Consider the following 21,518-nt stretch of genomic DNA (forward strand, 5'->3'; position numbering starts at 1 on the left):
ACCGGCTACTGCTCCTTTTCTGCTGCTGGGGGTCGGCTACTAGGATGTATCTTAAACAGCATCCTAAACTGCCCGTCCCAGCAGATTTTGCCATAGTGTGCCCTGCTCATTTTCTGAACAGCAGCTACATTCTACTCCTGGCCGTCCATACTTAAATCATATAGGAACAATATGCTTCTTTCTCTGGGGGGTTATATCTCTTAAGCATCTCCCTCCCTCCCTCCTTCTCTTTCTCTCTTTGCTTCATCCCAAGATATTTGTCAGAAAGTTCAATATGAAAGCTTTTCTAGAGGCTTCACTTCACTGATTAATGTTGAAAGATGTGGTTCAGTAGAAAAGTAGAGATGCCACTTTTTCTCTCTCCGGTTTCCCCATAACTATGTTAACCTCCAGTGTATTGGATTTTGCAATGAGTTGAAGTGAGAAAAGAAGGTAGATCTGCGTTCTGCCTGAACAGTAATTTGAGTGAGTATTTCAACTGATTCCATTGGTTTCAAATGTTCAGATTTCTCACTGGTGCTTCCTTGCTTGCTAAGCCTCCCCGTCATTTTTCTGTCTGGCTTAATTTTTCATATCGCAAATAAAACAGAACATACCTACTGCTTTTAACGAAATAACCCCTTTTCTCTCTCTTTAGGTTCAAATGCATTTGGTATGATTTCAGAAGTAACAGTGCACCCAATTGAGATTTCAGCAGTCAGTTTAAACAACCACTTCCAGAACATTTATTTATTTATTGAACTCTTTTTACAGGCCATACTTTCAGGTGATATACACAGCATACAAAATTGCAATAAGATAAATGAAAGCATCAATAAAAATATCACTAAAAACATCAATAAATACTGCTTGGTAAAAAAAGAAATCCAGTTTGCCGAGGCCAGTCTGAATAACACAGTTTTTAGGAGACATCTAAAAGAAAGCAGGAATGATTCCCGATGAAATTCCATTGGCAAGGAGTTCCACTGGGCAGGATCTACTGCACTATAGGCTCAGTCCCTAGTAAAAGTTGACTAAATCTCAGGGATGTGAGGAACCACAAGAAGTGCCCCATCAGATTATCTGGTAACAATAACTTTGTTTGGAGATAAGCAAGTTCACTGGTGTTCCTTGTCCAAAATTTTAGTTAGCCCCTTACCAAAATGAGGAACAAGATACTTATCCCACAATTATTCCATGCCCTGTGCCCCCATTTTATTCTCGCAACAATCCTGTAAATTGGGTTGGCTGATGGATGGCAAGTGTCTCAAAAGAAGTATGAGGAGAACTCCACTGTTTCCAGAGAAGCATGAGAAATGCCACTCATAAAACAATGCTTTCCTGACTATATAATAATAATTTATTATTTATACCCCGCCCATCTGGCTGGGTTTGCCCAGCCACTCTGGGCGGCTTCCAACAAAATATTAAAATACAGTAATGTATCAAACATTAAAAGCTTCCCTAAACAGGGCTGCCTTCAGATGTCTTCTAAAAGTCTGGTAGTTGTTCTTCTCTTTGACATCTGGTGGGAGGGCGTTCCACAGGGCGGGTGCCACTACTAAGTCTGAGCCAAAATAGTTCATGAAAGTAGTTTCTACAATATTCATTTTCAAGTTTCTCCTAAAGTGTCATAAGGAAAAATTGTCCACTTACTTGTGCATTTAACAGCTCACACAAGTGTGACCTCCTTAGTTCACTTCAGGTGCTACTTGCATTAGGGGAACAAGTATGGTGAAAGGGGCAGCAAGCTGTTCCTTGAACCCTGCCCAAGATGCGGTGCTTCTCCCACTATATAAGTTGGGGCATAATCTCGGGAGCAAGAAGCCTCCTCTGTGTGTGGAGGCTCCCCTGGGTAATCCTGGCTCGTCACTTCAGACGTTCTGCCTCATGGCGATAGTGGGAGCAAAACATGACTAAATGTGTGGCCCTGTGTTCAGCATGCTTGCCTCTTTCATGTGAGCAATGCCTGAAGAGCATTCTTGTTCATAAAAAATGCTACCATGGTATGATGTGGGTTCCTGCTCCAGGGATTAGCACACAACTAACAAAATGTAAATTGCTTTAAACATGCATATAAATGGACCATTGCAATGTGTGGATTTATCCTAATGATGGCAACAACAACAACAACAACTATTATTATTATTATTATTATTAATTTATTTATTTATACCCCACCCACCTGGCTGGGTTTCCCCAGCCACTCTGGGCTGCTTCCAACAGAATATTAAAATACAATAACCTATTAAATATTAAAAGCTTCCCTAAACAGGGCTGCCTTCAGATGTCTTCTAAAGGTCTGGTAGTTGTTTATTTCTTTGACATCTGGTGGGAGGGAGTTCCACAGGGCGGGTGCCACTACCAAGAAGGCCCTCTGCCTGGTTCCCTGTAACTTGGCTTCTCACAGTGCGGGAACTGCCAGAAGTCCCTTGGAGCTGGACCTCAGTGTCCGGGTAGAACGATGGGGGTGGAGACGCTCCTTCAGGTATACTGGACCGAGGCCGTTTAGGGATTTAAAGGTCAGCACCAACACTTTGAATTGTGCTTGGAAACATACTGGCACATAATAGATTACATAACGTAATCTAGGCACATTATACCCTTTGATAGTGTGCAAATGCATGGGTGATCCCCCCCCCTGAGCTGTATACCCATAAAAATGTAGCTCATAAAAGAGGCGTTCACATTATTTGAATAAATATTATTCCCTAGTTCTATCCTCGCAATAAATAGAGAGGATTAGAATTGCTGCTCCAAAGACCAGGGTTCATTCTTAAGATCACTTAAGGTGCACCATGTACTTCTGAGTCCTCTTTCAGGCCATGCACATGCAATCCCGATGAGTGAGGTATGGTGAAGAAGTACCACTTCCCACTTTGCCAAAGCATCCTTACGTCAGTTTTCTGATAATTTTATGTAAAATCACGCTTTTTAATTCAGAATAATTATCTGAAGTGTGCTCGCAATTACTAACGTGAATTTGAATCGAATGCACTCTTTTGGAAGAGTAGGCATAATCAATTCTTTTATCAATTTTTGGCCTTTTGTAGTAAGGGATAAAAGTGCTCAGTTCTGGTAGGGGTTAAGGGCTGTATTAGAGTCGCAAATACTCTTTGAGAAGTACCTACTTCTCCTTCTACTCTCAACCCGTAAGAAATGTCTGGTCAATTGGATTAAAGTAGGAATTTGTTGTGCTAGGTTTTACTTCTCATATTAGGCTAGAAACATTATGATCTTCTTTTATACAAAGTCAGACCACTGTTTCATCTATCTTAGTATCGTCTGTGACAACTGACAGCCGTTCTCCAGGATTTCAGAGAAAGGTCTTTACCAGCTCTTCTTGGAGATGCCAGGGATTAAACATAGGACTTTCTACATCCAAAGCAAATGTTCTATCACTATGCTATATTCCAAGGCTAGGGTCAGCAACCTTTTCACCAGCCCCTGGTCCTGTGAGTTTCACAGAAGCTCGACAGGCATTAGCAGGAGATATTGCTTATTTTCATGTCTTGAAAAGCTTCATCCATTCATGTCTGAAACTCAAGTTCACTTCACTTGGCTCCATGCTCAAACTTTGTGGTGAACCTTCTTTGTAGTGAACCCTGCAGATCAAAGGGATGAAGATAAGTGGAACAATGAATTCTTAGACTCATGAGGTTGTTTGGCTGGCTGCCTCCAGGATTAGCATATCAAAGGGTAGTGAGAGACATCTTATCTAAGGAGTTCCTTTTAAAAGGAACTAAGGTTTGGACATAAGGTTCATCCTCAGGGTGGGGTGGGGGAGTCCGCATGGGGGTTAATTCAGAGTTTCCCCAATATTTATTCTTATAAAAAAGCTAGTAAAACAGAGAGAAAGGCTTGACAAAAATGGCATCCTTGCCCATGTACAGTGGTACCTCAGGTTAAGTACTTAATTCGTTCCAGAGGTCCGTTCTTAACCTGAAACTGTTCTTAACCTGAAGCACCACTTTAGCTAACGGGGCCTCCTGCTGCAGCCGTGCCGCCGGAGCTAGATTTCTGTTCTCATCCTGAAGCAAAGTTCTTAACCCGAGGTACTATTTCTGGGTTAGCGGAGTCTGTAACCTGAAGCGTATGTAACCTGAGGTACCACTGTATAGATTTAACAGCATAGATTTAACAGGGTACCCATACTTCCCACAACCCATACTAAATGTGAAGTATTTTGGTAACAATGGAGCTACACCTCAAAAATAACACAGACCTGCCCCTGAAAATGTTGCATATCCCCTTCCATAGAGCATTGTACAACTTGCTTCATTACACTGGGTGCTTCTCCTCAAATGTCAGCAGTAGTCAGTTACAGTATGTGGCAAAATCTATAGCACTATGTCATCAAAACATGAGGTAAGATGTAATATGGGCACGGAAGAAGGGAGGGAGGGATATACTTTTCACTCTTTCCTTTTACTATTTTACCTGTTGCATGGCTTTAAAATATTTTGTGTTGTACTGCTGTGCACTCTAAAAAATGTTATAAATAAATGCATTTATGGAGGGCAGTGAGAAACTCGATCCAAGGTTGCCATTTTCTGGGGAGTCCTGTGTTTCTTATAGCTTGTAATTATGCCTGAGCTCTCTGTGATAAGGGCTTCTTACCCAGAACTCTGGGTGGGTGGCGGTTGTGGCTTGGCATGGCTCCTTGTGGCATGGAGGTTATTGTTTTACACTTGTGGCTGGCCATTGCAATCCTCCTCAGCCAGCCGCTGGGGTTTGCGGGATTGCATGCCAAAATTCAAGTCAAATCAGTCATTCATGGCTTTTGTTGGGGGTGGGGCAAGAGCAGCAGACCAAAGTGAACAAGTCCTCACTTCGCTTTCCCATGGGGGGGGGTTAAGCCCAATATGCTGGCATTTACGAGCCCAGTCAGCAAAACAGCAACCTTCCTGCTCATCCTATATACTGTTCTCTTGGTTGATGTTGCTTAGACCTTGCTGCGGTTGAAAATGGTCATTGTTTTCAGGGCCAGGAAGGAATTTGTCTTCAAACAATTTGGCCCTGTTTGATTGTTTTCCCTTCCTCATAGCAATCATCATAACTTTCAGCACATAAAGTATTGGGTGGAATCTTTAATCTAATTCCGGGTGTGGGGTGATTTGGTGCATTGCCCCGATCCCATTCAGGTGCAGTGTCACAAGGTAAAAGGATATGGGTGGAAGTTTCTGTCCTGAAGCCAAGCCGAGGGCAGGTGGGCCATAGTACTTCCAATCACAGCAGGTACATAGGGCAGCTTAGTTGACCTGCATCTTGAGATGATCCTTAACCCAGGCACAACCCGGGTCAAAATTTCCACCTTCAGTCAGGAGACTAATTCTGGATACATGCCCAATGACTGAGCCAAAGCCTACCTACATCTGTAATCAATAAAGTTATGGCCAGTTTTTAATCCCATAAAGTTGCTGTGTCAATTTGTTATCCTCTAAATCAGTGTTTCCCAACCGGTGTTCCGCGGCACACGAGTGTGCCGTGAGACATCGGCTGGTGTGCCGCGAGATGCCTGGAGGGAGGCGGGCGAGTCGGGCGGCGAGAGGCGGGGCGGCGGCGGCGAGGAGAGGCCGCGCCTCCTGCTGCTGCCTGGCGCTCCTCCTCACAGCCGGCAGCGCTGCCTGGCTCTCCCTCCGCGTGACTCTGTCTCGCTGGGTTTGGTCTCCCAGCAGAGACGGGTCACACGCGCCCCTCCCTCCCTCCCTCAGCCTGCGCGGAGGGAGAGCCAGAGAGAGGCATCGCTCCTGCGCTCCGAGGCGGATTGAGCGCAGCTGAGAGGAGCTGCCGAGGGAAAAAACGTTCACTTTTGTGCGTCCCTCCCGGCATGACGCTGCGCGCTGACGTCACGGGGCGGGGCTTTAATGGTGGTGTGCCGCGAGATTTTTTTTCAGTACACAGGTGTGCCGTTGCCCAAAAACGTTTGGGAAACACTGCTCTAAATACATCAGTGAGGGACGCGGGTGGCGCTGTGGGTTAAACCACAGAGCCTAGGACTTGCCGATCAGAAAGTCGGTGGTTCGAATCCCCGCGACAGGGTGAGCTCCCGTTGCTCGGTCCCAGCTCCTGCCAACCTAGCAGTTCGAAAGTGCATCAAAGTGCAAGTAGATAAATAGGTACTGCTCTAGCGGGAAGGTAAACGGCATTTCCGTGCGCTGCTCTGGTTCACCAGAAGCGGCTTAGTCATGCTGGCCTAAAGCGAGATGAGCGGCGCAACCCCAGAGTCGGTCATGACTGGACCTAATGGTCAGGGGTACCTTTACCTTTACCTTTAAATACATCAGTCATCCGTCTACAGGGAGCATGCTGTGTTTGGGACTGCAAATGTAATCAGCCGCTTTGTACAACCATTATATGCATGCCTATCAGCTCATTTTCCCTATTGGCTCTTGACAATAAGTGAAATGGAGTCAGAGTTTGTGACACAGAATGCCATTACTGAAGCCCCTTTAGAAAAGCTTCCTGTGCTGTCTGTGCTTATGATAGGCAAATCAAAAATAGCCAGGCTCTCCACCATCTCCGCCAAAGCCAAATGGTCAGGCAGATGAACTGACTCTCATCAGAGGCACGTGATCTTGTGACTACCCTATCATTCCTTTGCTGTTACTGCCTTCAAAACCTTGATTCAGCCCTTCAAGACATTACAAATGTAGGCTTCTTTAGATGTGCTTTTTGGCTTCTGAGCCCTTAGGACACACAATGATTACCTCTTAAAGCTTCTCTTGGCAAGTGTGATGGATAGAAATGTGCTGGTTTTGAAGATTCATTACACAAAAGCACCGCCTTAGGGTATGCATGGAGTATAAGGGCCAAATGTTTTCCATCTCTAAGCCGCACTGAAATAACTGTGAGTGAAACAGTAGACACTTCTCCATGGATAAACTGTCCACATTCATTATGCACTTCAAAAGATCTAAGCTGATATGGCATCTAAAACAATCAATAGGATAAGTATTTCTGGAACTTCCTTAGTAACTGAAAGAATGGATTATAATACCTAAGGAAATTCTATCGTTATGCTTCTTGCTCAATCAGCATGTGGATTTTGAGTTATAACTAAACTTTGAAACGGAAAATTGAGTTATAAAGTGAACATTCTGAGTGCACGTCTTGAAGTGTTATGGCTGTGATACAAACAGTTTCTTGTTTTCTCTGGGAATGTATAACACCCATGTTGCAAACCACTGCTGAGTTCTGGGGTCACAGGTGGGCACCCACAAAATTTTCACTGTGGGTGCCTGGCCTCTGCCACTGCTGCCCATTGCCTTACCTCTGACTGTCTGGCGCTGTGGCGTCTACTGGGCTGGGGCCTCCACATCCACCATGGGGCCTCTATTGAGGCCCGCTGCAGCCATGCTTCTGGGGTACATCTGTGGCCGCAGTGGGCCCCAACAGAGACCCCATGATGGAGGTAGAGACCCTGGCCCCACCGCAGTGCAAGAGAGCCGAGCAGCAGAAGCCGAGCAGCACAATATGATGTGACATCATGATGTTACGTCACATCTCATGTGCCGCTGGGCACCCAGAGTCTGGGGCCCAAGTCAGTGCCTCTGTCTGGGGTGAACTCGAGGTGTTACTTCTTAACTTCAGAGCTCTGTGCAGCACGGATGGGAAACCTGTGGCCATTCATACATTGCTCCCAACAGTCCCAAGCCAACATGAAGAGATGGTGTAGTTCAGCAACTCAGGAGAGACACAGGTTCCACACTCTTGCTATGCAGCCTTGGTCTGAGATATACTGAAAAGACAGAACCCCGTCTCAATTAAGTACCTTCCCTTTCAAAGAGCTCTGATAGCACTGCAGGTAACATCCTTCTCTAATATTAGAGGATGTTCTTCATTGTTAGCCCTGCCTGTACCTGTGGAACACTTTACCAGCTGAGATCTGCCATATCTGGAAGCATGTGTTTCTTAAGTGAGCTTTTGAGACCTTTATTTGTAGACTGTGGGTTTTTTTAATATAAGTGTCCGTCAAATTGATTTTACACAGTATGTTTCATCCTATCTACTAGTTCCTTTTGACTGATTTATTCAACTGGTCATAGTTATTTCATAATAATTGTATTTTATAATAACTGTATTCAATTTTAGTTTAAGTTTGTTTGTTTTCACCCTAAGAAACTAAATAAATTGAAAAGTGGGTTATAAATTGTCTAAACATTAAAGAAATAATCTTTTTAATGGATCAAATGATTCCTACAAAAAGTAGAAATGGAATTTTTAAAATGCAGTTGTGATTTGTTATAATTGACAGGGAGTTAATGCATAGAGAGATAAAACGCTAAGCAAACTGCAAAGTGGTCTTAATGAAACATTTGGTCGAAGAATACATTTCCCCTGCATCAGTGCACTGTACATTAGCTCACTAGACCAGCTCAAAAAGGGCAGCTTGTCAGAAATTAGGGGGCATCCAGTCACAGATATCTGTGCTGCACAATCTGTTCCTACTTTCACCACATCTTTCTTTCTTCTGATATTGCGAATCATAGCTGTCACTTCAACCCACAAAAGAGAAGCAAAGAAATCCACTGAGGCCAACACTGGAATAAGAACTCAGAACAAGAATGGAGAACCTATGTCTTTTTCCAGCCCCATAAACCAGTGGTTGATTCAGGCATATTATTTGATGCTCATGTGATATATAGAGAGAATGGAGGGGGAGGTCACACCCTAGTTGTCTGGTTTCTGCCATGCCAAGCCTTCTGCATTTGGCCTACTCTTTGAGATACCCTTCTTGCTTAGCAGTAACATCATGCCTTCCTCTCCCAAATTATCCATGGCATTTGACCAAAGAAAATGTCCATGCACCATGTTCTGCTGTATATATTTGTGTACTTATTCGGTATGCATTGTGAACTGCATAGCAAAAGGCTTTGTAATAGTCCAGTTAAGCATATAGAACATTAACTATATGTTGTTCTGCTGTGGGTATTTAGCTCTCTTAAGAACTTTGGTGTTTCTGTTACTCAGATTTCTTCATGGCATAATATAAAGGTGTTTATGCAAACAGCTGTCATTCATTGGCAGGAAGAGTACAGTCACATGCCAAAACTTTGCATACCACCCACACAATCCACCAGCCACACGCGAAGCGGCTCTGTAAACATACCAATGTATGGGGCTAGCAAGTATGGCCCCATGATTCCCCTCATGCATTCCTTGAAAGATGAGACATCACCCCACCAACCCCAATAGTTAAGCAGTCTGGACCTCTCAAATGAATTGAAGTCTTGGTTCTTCCAAAGGTGCAACAGATTTGATCTGCTGGGTCAGTTCTACACCTTACTAGGAGATGTTCACTAGTACTGTGGCATAATGATGCCATCAGGAGGTATGTTTCTGGAGAATTTGCCTAACAAGGATCTAGACAAAAGTAAAAAATAAATCCTTGTTCCACCATGTCTGGCTGGGTATGCTCAGTACCCAAGGCTGCCTTACCCAAAAGCCTTACAGGGTCAAATGGTCCATTAGTGCATTCAGGGTTTATTCCAGCACACAAACACCTTATCCAAGCAGTGGCCATGAGGGTAACAAATTATTTAGTAAAGACCTTGCTGGTCCTTCTATTAAACAAGATGAAGCTATCCAGCTCGAGTACAAGATTTTTTTTGTACAGACATCATTTAGTGTATCATCGTTTATTAATTTTTAATTTCATTATCACATGTTTTACCAACATGGGAGACACCCTTTGGATCGTCTGCCTCAGGCACCAAAACATCTTAGTGCATGTCTAAGTAAAGGGGACTGAATGCTTCAAAACATTGATGCGCCAAAGGAATGTTATCCAGACTCATGGAATCATTTACTTACTCTATAAAGCAGCCTAATATTATGACCATCAGAGCAAGAAAACACCAAAGCCTAGGTATGCCTGGGCCCTTGTTTTGCACTCTTGTTGATTGACATCCATTTCAATAGCAATGTAATTATAGGTGACTGGGAGGACACATCTCCTGAAAAATTTTTATCTCAACATTTTGCTAGTTTTACGTTGTTTTCATATTATCTGCTCTCTTACAGAGAAGTCACAATTAGTATGTTTTCCTGCATTCACCATTTGCTTTCTTTCTTTCTTTTTTAACAGGGTGGGTATCGATCCAGATGAGGATCTGAAGACAGAAACTGCTACTCAGGCAAGTTGCAATCTAAAATAGAAACATTTGAAAGAGATCTGTGTTCAAACACATGTGCTTCACGGACTTAAAAAAATATCAAAAAAATCTCTGCTGTAACTTCCAGGAACCCCAAGGGAAATGACCACTTTTGCCCCCCAAATCACAATATTCCGACGTGAACTTCTTGCATTCTATTGACTCCCAGACTGTAAAATGAAATATAGTTTGATAAGGAGTTTCCAATGAACATGAATATATGTTGAAGAATAGCAGACTTTATGTTTTGATATAACGAATGTCATTTGTAATCTGATGCATTTTTCATAATAAAAGCACTTCAGAAAATAGTTTAATCCCCAGGAATAAATCAGGGAATTATATATTATTCAGATTCTGAACTTCGGGGACCAAGTCTAGGTCAGGATATTATAAATGTGCATTTGCCATTTTAACATAACTGTCTGAATATATTTTAATACCATCTGTCTCTTCTGGAGTCTGTGGACTCTATTCTGAGAACTGAGCGGTTCCTGGCAAGGCCTAGCATGTAGAGTCAATCCCTAGTTTTTAGCACGTGTTCAATCATTTCTGCAAATCTCAGTTTGCATAGCAGTTTCTTGCATCTTCACCATTCCAACTCAACTGTCCACTTCATGCTTCTGACAAAGTAGACCTATGAATGCCCAGGCCACAATAAATGTGTTAAGACATAATCCAAGCCTATGATGTGGGCACTACACACATGTAGAAGCTATCCACAGAGTTCAACAGAACCATCTTTGCCCCTTTTCCTTTTCTTCATCTGGCCCCCTTCACCTGTGCAAGGCAACATGGATAACTTGCATCACATTAAGAGGAAGGGCTAGATAGGCATATGTAAGATGCACAGACTTTCCCCCCCTGTATCAACCCATTGCGCTACTTGCGTGGGTACCATATCATCATGCTGCTAGTCTCTAAAGCAGGGGTGGGGAACCAATGGCCTCCCAGATGTTGCTGGACTACAGCTCTCCTCATCTCCAACCGTTGGCCATGCTGACAGAAGTTGACAGGCGTCGGAATCCCACAACATCTGAAAGGTCACAGGTTCCTCACTCCACAGATTATATAAGTGCCCTTGTAAGGTTGTGGGCATTTCCAAACTATTGCTTTGTCGCTTTCAGTTTTGAGAGAAGGAAGGTGACAAGAGCCTTCTCTTGAAGTGGGTACTTCTGTCTTGTAGTCTGCAGTCAAGAACAGTCCCCTGGACTCACATTGGCATGGTTAAACTCAGCAGTGGTTGGCGGGACACTGTTGGCAGGGCAGGGTTGTGCACCTGGCTTCCTGACACTGAGTGTCGTAGCCTCTTACTGAGAGCAGGGGTACCGGGAGCTTTGCATGGTGCAGCCATGGCAGTGGAGTCAATTTGATGCTCCTGCCACTGCGCCCACAGCATGCTGCCCTTCCCCTTGTCTCACCCCTCCTCTTAGTAAATGGCAGCAATGCAGGCACACAACCTTCCTGCACCAACAAGTCAACCACTGCAGTTTACATTACGTTATCCTTATCGAAGCATTCACAACTTTTTGTGCCACGTCAGATCTGTCACTTCCCAGTGCATTTATCACTTGCCCTGCGACGGACTCGTAGCTCATTTATTTCCACTCATCCACTAATAGTCTTTCATAATGCAATATTGTGAGACCATCAATAATGTTCAGGAATAATTGAATGCAGCCACTTCGCTGTGTTTCAAGCATGTTTAGAATACAAAGCTAGCCTTGATGTACACCAGCAGGGGAAAGGTTATCATTAAGTTTCCTCATTTATTTAGTTAATTAAAAAAAGGAAGAATTATTTCCTGCCTGCCCGCCATAAAAGACCTCAAGCTTGCAGATACAACTAGAAAAGGTTGCAAATAGCAACAGTAGTCATGAAATCTTAAAGCAGTGATAATAAAAATACAAACAGCAAGAAATCACAGCCAAAAATAAATAAATCCTAATCACCATTTAAATCTTAACTAACAAATTCAGCCTGCTTTCTAAAAACAATGATAATGGTACCAGGTAAATATGTCTAACAAGTGAGTTCCATGATTGTGGCACCACCTAGGCCTAGTGTCAGGGGTCAGCACCAAGGTAGAGGGTGGAGCCACTAGAGGCTACTGTATATGGGAGATCTAGTGAATCTGGGTAGCATTCAACTAGCTCATGCCTTCAGTGCAAGGACTTTTGGCTGCACATCCCTTCCCTCTTCTCTCCCCATGCCCCCAGGGAGTCCTGTGGAGATGGAGAAAGTGCAGGGTTTATGTAGGGAATGGAGGGGGAAATTCTCTTTTGCAACTGGAAATCCTTGTGCTGATACAATGTGGATATTGGATACTGTCCACCCAGTCTGATAGTCACCTGCCTTATCCCCAAAGATCAGTGAGGTCGTGCAGATGGCTCAGTGCTGCTCACCTGCCTTCTGAACACCAAGCACTGCTGCTTGTTCTTGAGAGAGAGGAGAATGGGGAGCAAGGCATGGTGCAGGTATAAGTGTAGAGTCCATCTGATGCTCCTGCTGCTGTACTTGCACTGCACCTCAACCTACCCCCCTCCACCAAAACTGGCAGCAATGCTCAGTGTTTAGAAGGCAGGTGAACAATCTCACCCTGACCGCACCATCCCACTGCCTGCTACCACCCAAAGGTAGGGTGCATGGAGAAGGACGTCTGGTGAGGATTTCATTGCCAAACAGATTCATATAAATGTCATTTCCATGGACATTAGGAAGGGCTACATGCTCTCTTATAAAACTCTGGTGTTGTTGCTGTTAGGGAAAAAATGAAATCTAATTTCTTCCTTACGATAAACAAGTATATTTTGTAAGAGTCATTCATTTGGCTCTTAAGTGCATCTCCTTGGAGAGTCTTTTTATAGTACATATTTTGTTCAGGTGTTTTGGAAGAACACTCTGGGCCTCTTGTCAAGTCCCAAGGGAGAGCTGGCTAACTTAATGAAGATTATTTGGTATTTTAAACTCCTTTATTATATTAAAACTGGTTATCGTTATCGTTGTCCCCCCCCCCCAATCTCTGGAGCAGATTTTGTAGATGCTCAGGGAACTACATGGGAGAGGAGGAGGACATTAGGTTGCACAAGCAAAAGTCAGTGACACATGTGGAGCAGTAGTGTTGAATACAACCCTATATGGTCTGGGGTGTTTCAATAATAGTGAGTATAATACAAGAATATAATATAATAGCCAAAATAATAAGGAGTTTGGGGTGTGCATCCCAAAATAAGTTTTGGGAACGCTGTGTATGATATAGTCACACCTCCAGGAAAGTGACCCATTTGAGATGGTCTTGAAACACATCTGACCAATATTCCCTGGAAAGCTCAAAGAACTCCTATACAGAGAATTTCACGTGGCAACAGACAGACACTAAATGAATAAACAAATGCTTTATTCATTAATACATACATATTCTAGTCCCTTCCTATGTACAGGAAGGGGGGCCAGGAGATGCAGTGCAGAACAGGAGACATCTCCAGCAACAACTAGCCACTTTGTTCGGGATTATATATAGAATCATAGAATTGTAGAGTTGGAAGGAACCTTCCTTGAGGATCATCTAGTCAGGACTATGCAGCTGTTCCATACAGGGATCAAACCTGCAACCTTGGCGTTTATCAGTAGTACCACGCTCTAACCAATTGAGCTGTATGTGTAGTATATCATTCAAAGCTACAGAGACATTTCCACGGGGTGCACTATAGGACAATGCTCCCCAGTCATCTTGTAAAACAACAGAGTGCATTTGAAATCAATGAATAAAATCTTAGAAACTAATTCCAGTGTTGGTTTTCTCACATGGCATGAGAAGGTAGACAGGAGGAAGGAAACATGTCATAATTATTGGAAGATTATGATCCCCGTAGCAATGACCTTTTTGTAAGCTATAAACAAAAATAAAATAAAATAAAACCAAATGACATCTAAGCTTGGCAGGAGCAAAATAGAAAGTATTCCCACCGCAGCAATGGAGAAGAAATACTGTTTTTATTGATCACAGAATACAGTGTCCCTCAGCAGCTTTTTTTTTAAAAAAATGAATCATTAATAAAAATAAATGCTGAGTTATTCTATGAGTACTGATGCAGCAAAGAAAAATATGGTGCATGATCCAATTTGCTCAAAAACAGATCCATACCCAAAGATTAAAATCCTACATCACTGCAGGAGAAGAAGGATAAACAAAAAAGAAGTTAAATTTAGTTTATAGGTCAATCTAGTAGTCTCAATATGCTGGCGTTGGTAGGATTGCCATATTTGAGCAAAGTTGTTGAGCTTGAGATATTTTTAAGAAAAATCACCAAAAACAACACTGCCAACATAGGTTGCTATACATCCAGATTTTCCAAGACATTTCAGCGATTTCCATCCGGACTCTGCTTCCAAATGCAGTATTCTGGATATATCCGGGAAATTCCAGACGTATGGCAACCCTAGGCCTTGGGAACAGCCAAATTTATAGAAGATAAGGCTATCAGTAACGACTATTTAATTATTTAAATGATTATAGACTGCTCATTGAAACATACAGCTAACAAATTACAAGAAGGTCAATAAAACATCAATAGATACTAGTCACGATGGTTGGTTCCCATGATGGTTGCTGTCATATTCCTCTGTGCTTTTACCATCCTCTCCTCTACGGCTAGGGAACATTTGTGGAAAGTGCTCCCTTTGTGCCACTTGGGATTCCCATATGTCTGTAATTCCCCATACATAGCTGGGATTCGGACCTATGGCAGCCCCCGTGTCGCAAGTGTATATTTCCTTTTTAAAAGCTCAACAGCTTTTGAGTCCGGATTTTCACTTTCTGAAATATGGCAGCCCAACACTTGCATTCTGAGCAGGTGTGACTCAAGAGATAGGATTTCACTTAGTCCACTGTTGATTCGTAATACCCAAATTTTGGCCACAAGCCTCCAGACAGTTCTCCTGCAGGTAGATCCCAATGAAATTGATGGCAGCTGCACACAGGAAGGTGCCTTATACACTGGTCCATCTAGCTCAATAACATCTGGTTATTCCCTGATATACACTGGCTGGCAGCTGCTCTCCGGGGTTTCAGACAGAGTTTTCTCCTAGCCCTACCTTGAGACACAAGGGATTGAACTTGGGACCTTCTGCATGGAAAGCTCTACCACTGAGCCATGTCCCTTCCCAAGGTGGCTGGTGAAGTTACCTGAATGGAAGACCTCCCTGGAAACTCCATATATGAATCATTCAATTCCATGGTGTGGGGGGAGGTGCGATATAAGTATACTTTGTAACTAACAGTACAATCCTAACAATGTCTACTCAGAAGTAATTCCTATTGAATTCAATGGGTCTTACTCCCAGGTAAGGGAGGTCAGGATTGCAACCTAAGTGGTAGCTGGTCTCTTAATGGTAAGCAATTTTAGCTGCTGTTTTTTTTAAAAAAAAATCTGTTTCTGAGCCCTTCTTAATAGTTAATCTGCTTAGTTTAAGATATAAATGGTGAACTGAAATGTGTTTAAAATGGCTTACATTTTTAATTTAGCTTAGGTGCTGCTTATAAAACATCTGCAGGTGTTTTTTTAAAAAAACGTTTTTCAAAAATATATTATTGCAGGCTGCAAATAACCTGGAAAGAAACACAACCAAAGCAGAAAGCGCTTGGCTCTTCAGAATATGGTATGGTTTTGACCACAAGTATCCTTTTATCATGCTAGTACTAATAATTTATGGAAAATAATTTCATTAAAGGCGAAAATAATTTAGATAAATTTAGCAAGGCAACTGGAATTTCCTTTAATTTTTAAGTACAGTGTGAAATTGAATCATATTGTTGCTACTGGGGGGAAATAGTGGCAGGGAGTTTAAGGTAAGTCCTGAGATAGAGAAACACTGTTTTAAAACATTTCTAGAGACTAAGATTGAACAATTCTCAGTACACCTTACATCAATAAAGGCATATTCGGTTTGTATGACAAATTATGACTCCATTGTCTCTTGTGACAGACAGGTGCCAAAAATAATTCCGAAACTCTTGGAGATAAAATAGTTATTTATCTACTTGTGACACTTACTATCCTGCTTTTTAAATTTTTACTTATATAAGTCCACAAGGTAACTTTCTGGGGGGGGTCTGAATAACGAGTTGTATCCATTTGGTATCCCATGGCCTTCCATCAGTTGAATAGGAATTGAGCGCCCATCATTCCTGACCAGTGGTCATCTTGACTACGGCTGATGGGACAACATCTGGAAGGCTCCATGTTGTCTACTCCCTTCAAATCCAATATATCCTCAACAGATTTTTATTTTTTTACAGGCAACTCTAACTTTTATTGCTTCCCACAGTAGATAATTACTTTTCCCTTTGAAAATCCGTTATTGAAGTCATGATATGGAAAGATACTCATATGAAAACTGTGAGTAAATAAGATTTCAGATATAGTGTTCTACCTTTTTTTTACGGGCGCAGCTAAAAATTCAATTTGCACTGCAGTATAAAAGGAAAAGGTGTTTAAAAATTAATGCCAAGTGGCATCAGAGCAGGCTTTAGAAACATGCTGATGCCATTTCTTCTTCAGAGAGAAAAGTCTGTGACTATGGATATCTTAAAGGTTATAAGCAATATACTGTGCACCAATAGATGCAGGAAAAGAGGGGAAAATGAGGCTAGAAAGTGAGGCTCAAACTATACGTTGGGTGGAATTATTTACTTCTATCCACTTTTTAAAAAAAAATTGCCTGAGTCAATGTGAAGGAAGGTTGGCCATGGAGGCAGCTTAAGGCTCTCTCTTCCAACTCCAAATCACTCTAAGTTTCATTTTTGTTTGGTGAGGAAAAACGTACAGAACGCTGTACTTTCCACTCTCAGCAGAAAACACACAGTATCCCAGCATCTTCTTTCCCCCTGCAGGTGAAAAGACAGCTTAGCGAGATGGCTTTTGAGATATTAAAAGGAAAGGTAGTAGATAGGTAGCCGTGTTGGTCTGCCATAGTCAAAATAAAAAAATTCCTTCCAGTAGCACCTTAAAGACCAACTAAGTTAGTTCTTGGTATGAGCTTTCGTGTGCATGCACACTTCTTCAGATACACTGAAACAGAAGTTGCCAGATCCTTCTATATAGTGAGAAGGTGGGGAGGGGTGTTACTCAGAAGGGTGGTGGGAATGGGAGATAGGCAGATAGCTGAGAGAGCCTCTTGACGACTCTTAACGACTGTAATAGGTCTTACAGGAAAAGGCAAGGGGTGGGAAGGTGAGAAATGGTTTAGTTATGTATAGTGAGATAAGAATCCAGACCTGGACTGAACAAAGACATTGGATTCTTATCTCACTATACATAACTAAACCATTTCTCACCTTCCCACCCCTTGCCTTTTCCTGTAAGACCTATTACAGTCGTTAAGAGTCGTCAAGAGGCTCTCTCAGCTATCTGCCTATCTCCCATTCCCACCACCCTTCTGAGTAACACCCCTCCCCACCTTCTCACTATATAGAAGGATCTGGCAACTTCTGTTTCAGTGTATCTGAAGAAGTGTGCATGCACACGAAAGCTCATACCAAGAACTAACTTAGTTGGTCTTTAAGGTGCTACTGGAAGGAATTTTTTTATTAAAAGGAAAGGGTTACTGAAATATACTCCGAGTCGAGAGTGGATTTCATGCTCTTTATTCAGCTCATAGTGGTGAGGAGGAATGGAAGTTCCCCCACAATATCTGCTTTATATACCTATTTACACAATGTGCTCCATGTGATTGGCTAATTCCAGGATTCTCCTGTAGGCCAATCAGGTTGTGGATTCACTTCCACCTGGAGCTGGATTGGGTGGCTCCTGCGGAACAGTCATACTGCTGCATTGTTCTAGGACCAATCAGACTGCTGCATTCTGAATCCTATTGTTACAGGACCAATCAGACTGCTGCATTTTGGATCCTATTGTTCTAGGACCAATCAGACTGCTGCATTTTGGATCCTATTCAACTCAGTACATAACAGTTACAAAGTGTTTTCCAATCTGCTCATTCTCCATCCTTACAGCCCAACTGAACTAGTACTAGTTAAATCAGACAGGCACCTGCAATTCTGATATTTCATAAGCTGCTGAAAGCATTTCCTCCCTCCCGCCCCGAGTATTTCTAAAGAATTGATTTAGTTCAGTGATGGTCATTTGTTCTGTACCGTATGATTTTCTCATTTAATGGTGTTTGAAGGATTTTATCGTACATAGCATTATTATCTTACGAGCTGGTGGTTAATCAATATTCTTATAATTAAATAAAATACTACATTTTGTGAGGGAAGGAGACAAGGCAGCAGGGTGTGCCTGAGAAAAAGGAAACGGGGAGAAGAGGAAAAGTGTTAGATGTACAGGAAGAGTTAAGAGCAGTGAGCAAGTTCATACTTTAGGCAAATGTCAAATGAAGTAAAAATTTGGAAGAGGAATGGATGAGAGTTGGAGAAGGGGCAGTTGAATCTCTAATATAAATGCTTAATTGATTGTTCCTGAGGGGGTTCTGGGTACTTCTTCCAAGCAATGCTTAAAATGGGCAGAAGGAAGTCACATGCCTGGATTAAGCGGCAAACCTGGGTAATGCATTTTTGACAGGCCCTTTTGTCGACCAGTTGATTTGTGGTGTTCCGTGCTTCAAACAAAAGTCATTTATGTTTGAAAAGAATTTGGAAATGACTTTTGAAATGAAAGCAATTCTACATTTTAAGAAGTTATTTCTCCCTTCTGTCATAAACAGTAATCTTTCTCTGGCATTCTCACTTACCGCAACCGCTGCCCTGCAATTATCGTACAAATGTATTTTCATTTTAAAGTAGCATTTTTACATATTATTCCTGCCAGCAGCTATATGCTCAAACCTCTGAAGAAATGAACAGTTCAAGCTGCTCTGGCTAGGTCTGACAAATCTAAGCATTTTCACATGCTGAATCGTTCTCTCTGAAAGATGTTCTAATTCCTTAGAGACAGACCAGTTATCTCAGTGGGATGGTTCTGCAATCTGTTTGTCCTTCCCTTTGCAAGATCAGCTACAGAATTCAAAAGCATCTAGTAATGTATTGATCATGCATCACTAAGAGCATATTGAGTTGGTCAAACAATGTAGTCAGTAAGATTGCTCATGCTCAGGGTCTGATGGATCTCCATATTTAGGTTTGGAAAGTGTTCATCTACCCACCTACAGGCCAGACTGATTATGACTTTGGGTGGTTATTCCTTCCTTGGCAGCATAAAGCTTCCCTCTCTTTCACAAGACACAGTGAACTAGTTCCCCAGCAAGTACCGTTCTTCGTTGCTTATGCTTTACTATGGTTTGTGTTGTACAGAGGCAAGTTCTCACTGGGCAGTAAACCTAGCCTTGTACCACTTCATGCTGTTTTCTGTATGGAGGATGTATTCAGTCCTGTGAACCCCCTTTTGAAAACTGAAGAGCTATGGCCCAGACATGGACTTTCTACTTCACTGAAAACTGGACCTCAGTTGATCTATAAAGAGACAGAGAGAGTATGGTCCTTTATTGGATGAGAAAGGGAAGGTGCTGGACTAGTTATCTCTCTGCAGATTCAGACAATGATAAGAGTTTATAGGACATCTCTCAGTGGGCAGACCTTCAGTCATTCCATTTCCAATGTTCAGGCACAAGGCTGGTTGCTTACGTAGCCAAAACGCCAACACCCACACACAAGAAGAAGGTATCAACAGGCTTGTAGGAACCCTGAGACTTGCAGAAGTAAAAAAAACCCCAAAACAACTCTTTTAAAAGATTAAAGAACCACTACCACCCAAGAAAAAACCCAGTGTAATGAGTACTGAATATACTCAGCAGCCACAGGTTACAGACTTACTTACTGTTGTAGGGGGATGGAAAACTGGGTGGGATGATAAATGGGATAGACTATCATACAGGAGGGCACGGCTGGTTGGAACACTAAAGAGGAGCACTCCACACAACATTTTATTGAAGGTCTCACTCATACCATATATACCTTGCTATGAGGATGCGGGAATTAATCCAATGGAGCCCATCTGCTCCAGGAACCTTCATCTCAACCAGAGAGCCACTGGATCCTAAACCTCCACATCAGGATAGATCTTGCTATCAGATTGCTCCCATTCTTATCTTGTGGGGTTTTTTTTCAGACTGCCATATGTCACTGCTTTTGTAGTATAAGATAACAGCCAACTCTCATGAAAGTCTAGGGGGAAAATGCTAAATATCCAACATTAATTTGTCTAATCTGAGGTGTCTTTTACATTTTAGGTAGCATCTTTCACTGGGCTTCAAATGGGATTTCATACATTAAACACATGACGGAGTGTAGCATCACTAAGCATGTTGTTGTTGTTTAGTCATTTAGTCGTGTCCGACTCTTCGTGACCCCATGGACCAGAGCACGCCAGGCACTTCTGTCTTCCACTGCCTCCCGCAGTTTAGTCAAACTCATGCTGGTAGCTTCAAGAACACTATCCAACCATCTCGTCCTCTGTCGTCCCCTTCTCCTTGGGCCCTCCATCTTTCCCAACATCAGGGTCTTTTCCAGGGAGTCTTCTCTTCTCATGAGGTGGCCAAAGTATTGGAGTCTCAGCTTCACGATCTGTCCTTCCAGTGAGCACTCAGGGCTGATTTCCTTAAGAATGGATGTGTTTGATCTTCTTGCAGTCCATGGGACTCTCAAGAGTCTCCTCCAGCACCATAATTCAAAAGCATCAATTCTTCGGCGATCAGCCTTCTTTATGGTCCCCTTCATGGATCACTGCCTTGCCATGGTGAAGGGGCTTGAATAACTCAGAGAAGCTATGAACTATGCCAAGCAGGGCACCCAAGATGGACAGGTCATAGTGGAGAGTTTTGACCAAACGTGATCCACCTGGAGGAGGAACCGGCAAGCCACTCCAGTATCCCTGCCAAGAAAACTCCATGGACAAAGACAACAGGCATCACTAAGCATAGCCACAGACAAATACAGCTCCCAAGAACATCTTCCTGACTGTGTTTGAGGGATAGGCATCTCCCTGTCACATTTGATGTGCTGTTTACCATGCAGAACTCCAGTGGAAGACTGGTAGAGCCCAGTGCTGTCTTATGAAGATGCTGTCATTGAGAAATGTGAAGGGAGAGGACAGGGCTTTATGAGAAGAGTACAAAGGATGGTGCAAGGAAGGGAAGGGTCATGTTGTAGCAGAAACCACATCCAATAGAGAAGAGGTAGGTGGCATGACTTTTTGGTCTTTGAATGGGGGGGGAGCATAAGCACTGTCTGCAGAAGGTATGTCTTGCACTGTAGCTTGCAGGAGAGAGAAAAAATCCTTTACTTTGCTCACCGAAAGCAAAGCTCTTGCATTGCAGTGGAGGAAGAGCTGACAATCAAAGGGAATTTCTTCTTATGATCTTGAGCTG

General features: G+C 42.7%; 1 protein-coding gene across 1 annotated transcript in view; it reads left to right on the forward strand.

The window, feature by feature from the left end:
* The window catches only part of SLC9A9 (solute carrier family 9 member A9), a 277,743-nt gene that overhangs the window by 202,879 nt on the left and 53,346 nt on the right, over positions 1–21,518 (forward strand). The window contains exons 13-14 of the mRNA XM_081190736.1: positions 10,070–10,118; positions 15,733–15,812. Of these exons, the coding sequence (XP_081046862.1) occupies positions 10,070–10,118; positions 15,733–15,812 (129 nt within the window). The remainder of the gene's footprint in view (positions 1–10,069; positions 10,119–15,732; positions 15,813–21,518) is intronic.

This window comes from Podarcis bocagei (genome assembly GCF_964188305.1).
Source record: "Podarcis bocagei genome assembly, chromosome: 4".
Taxonomy (NCBI): Eukaryota; Metazoa; Chordata; class Lepidosauria; order Squamata; family Lacertidae; genus Podarcis; species Podarcis bocagei.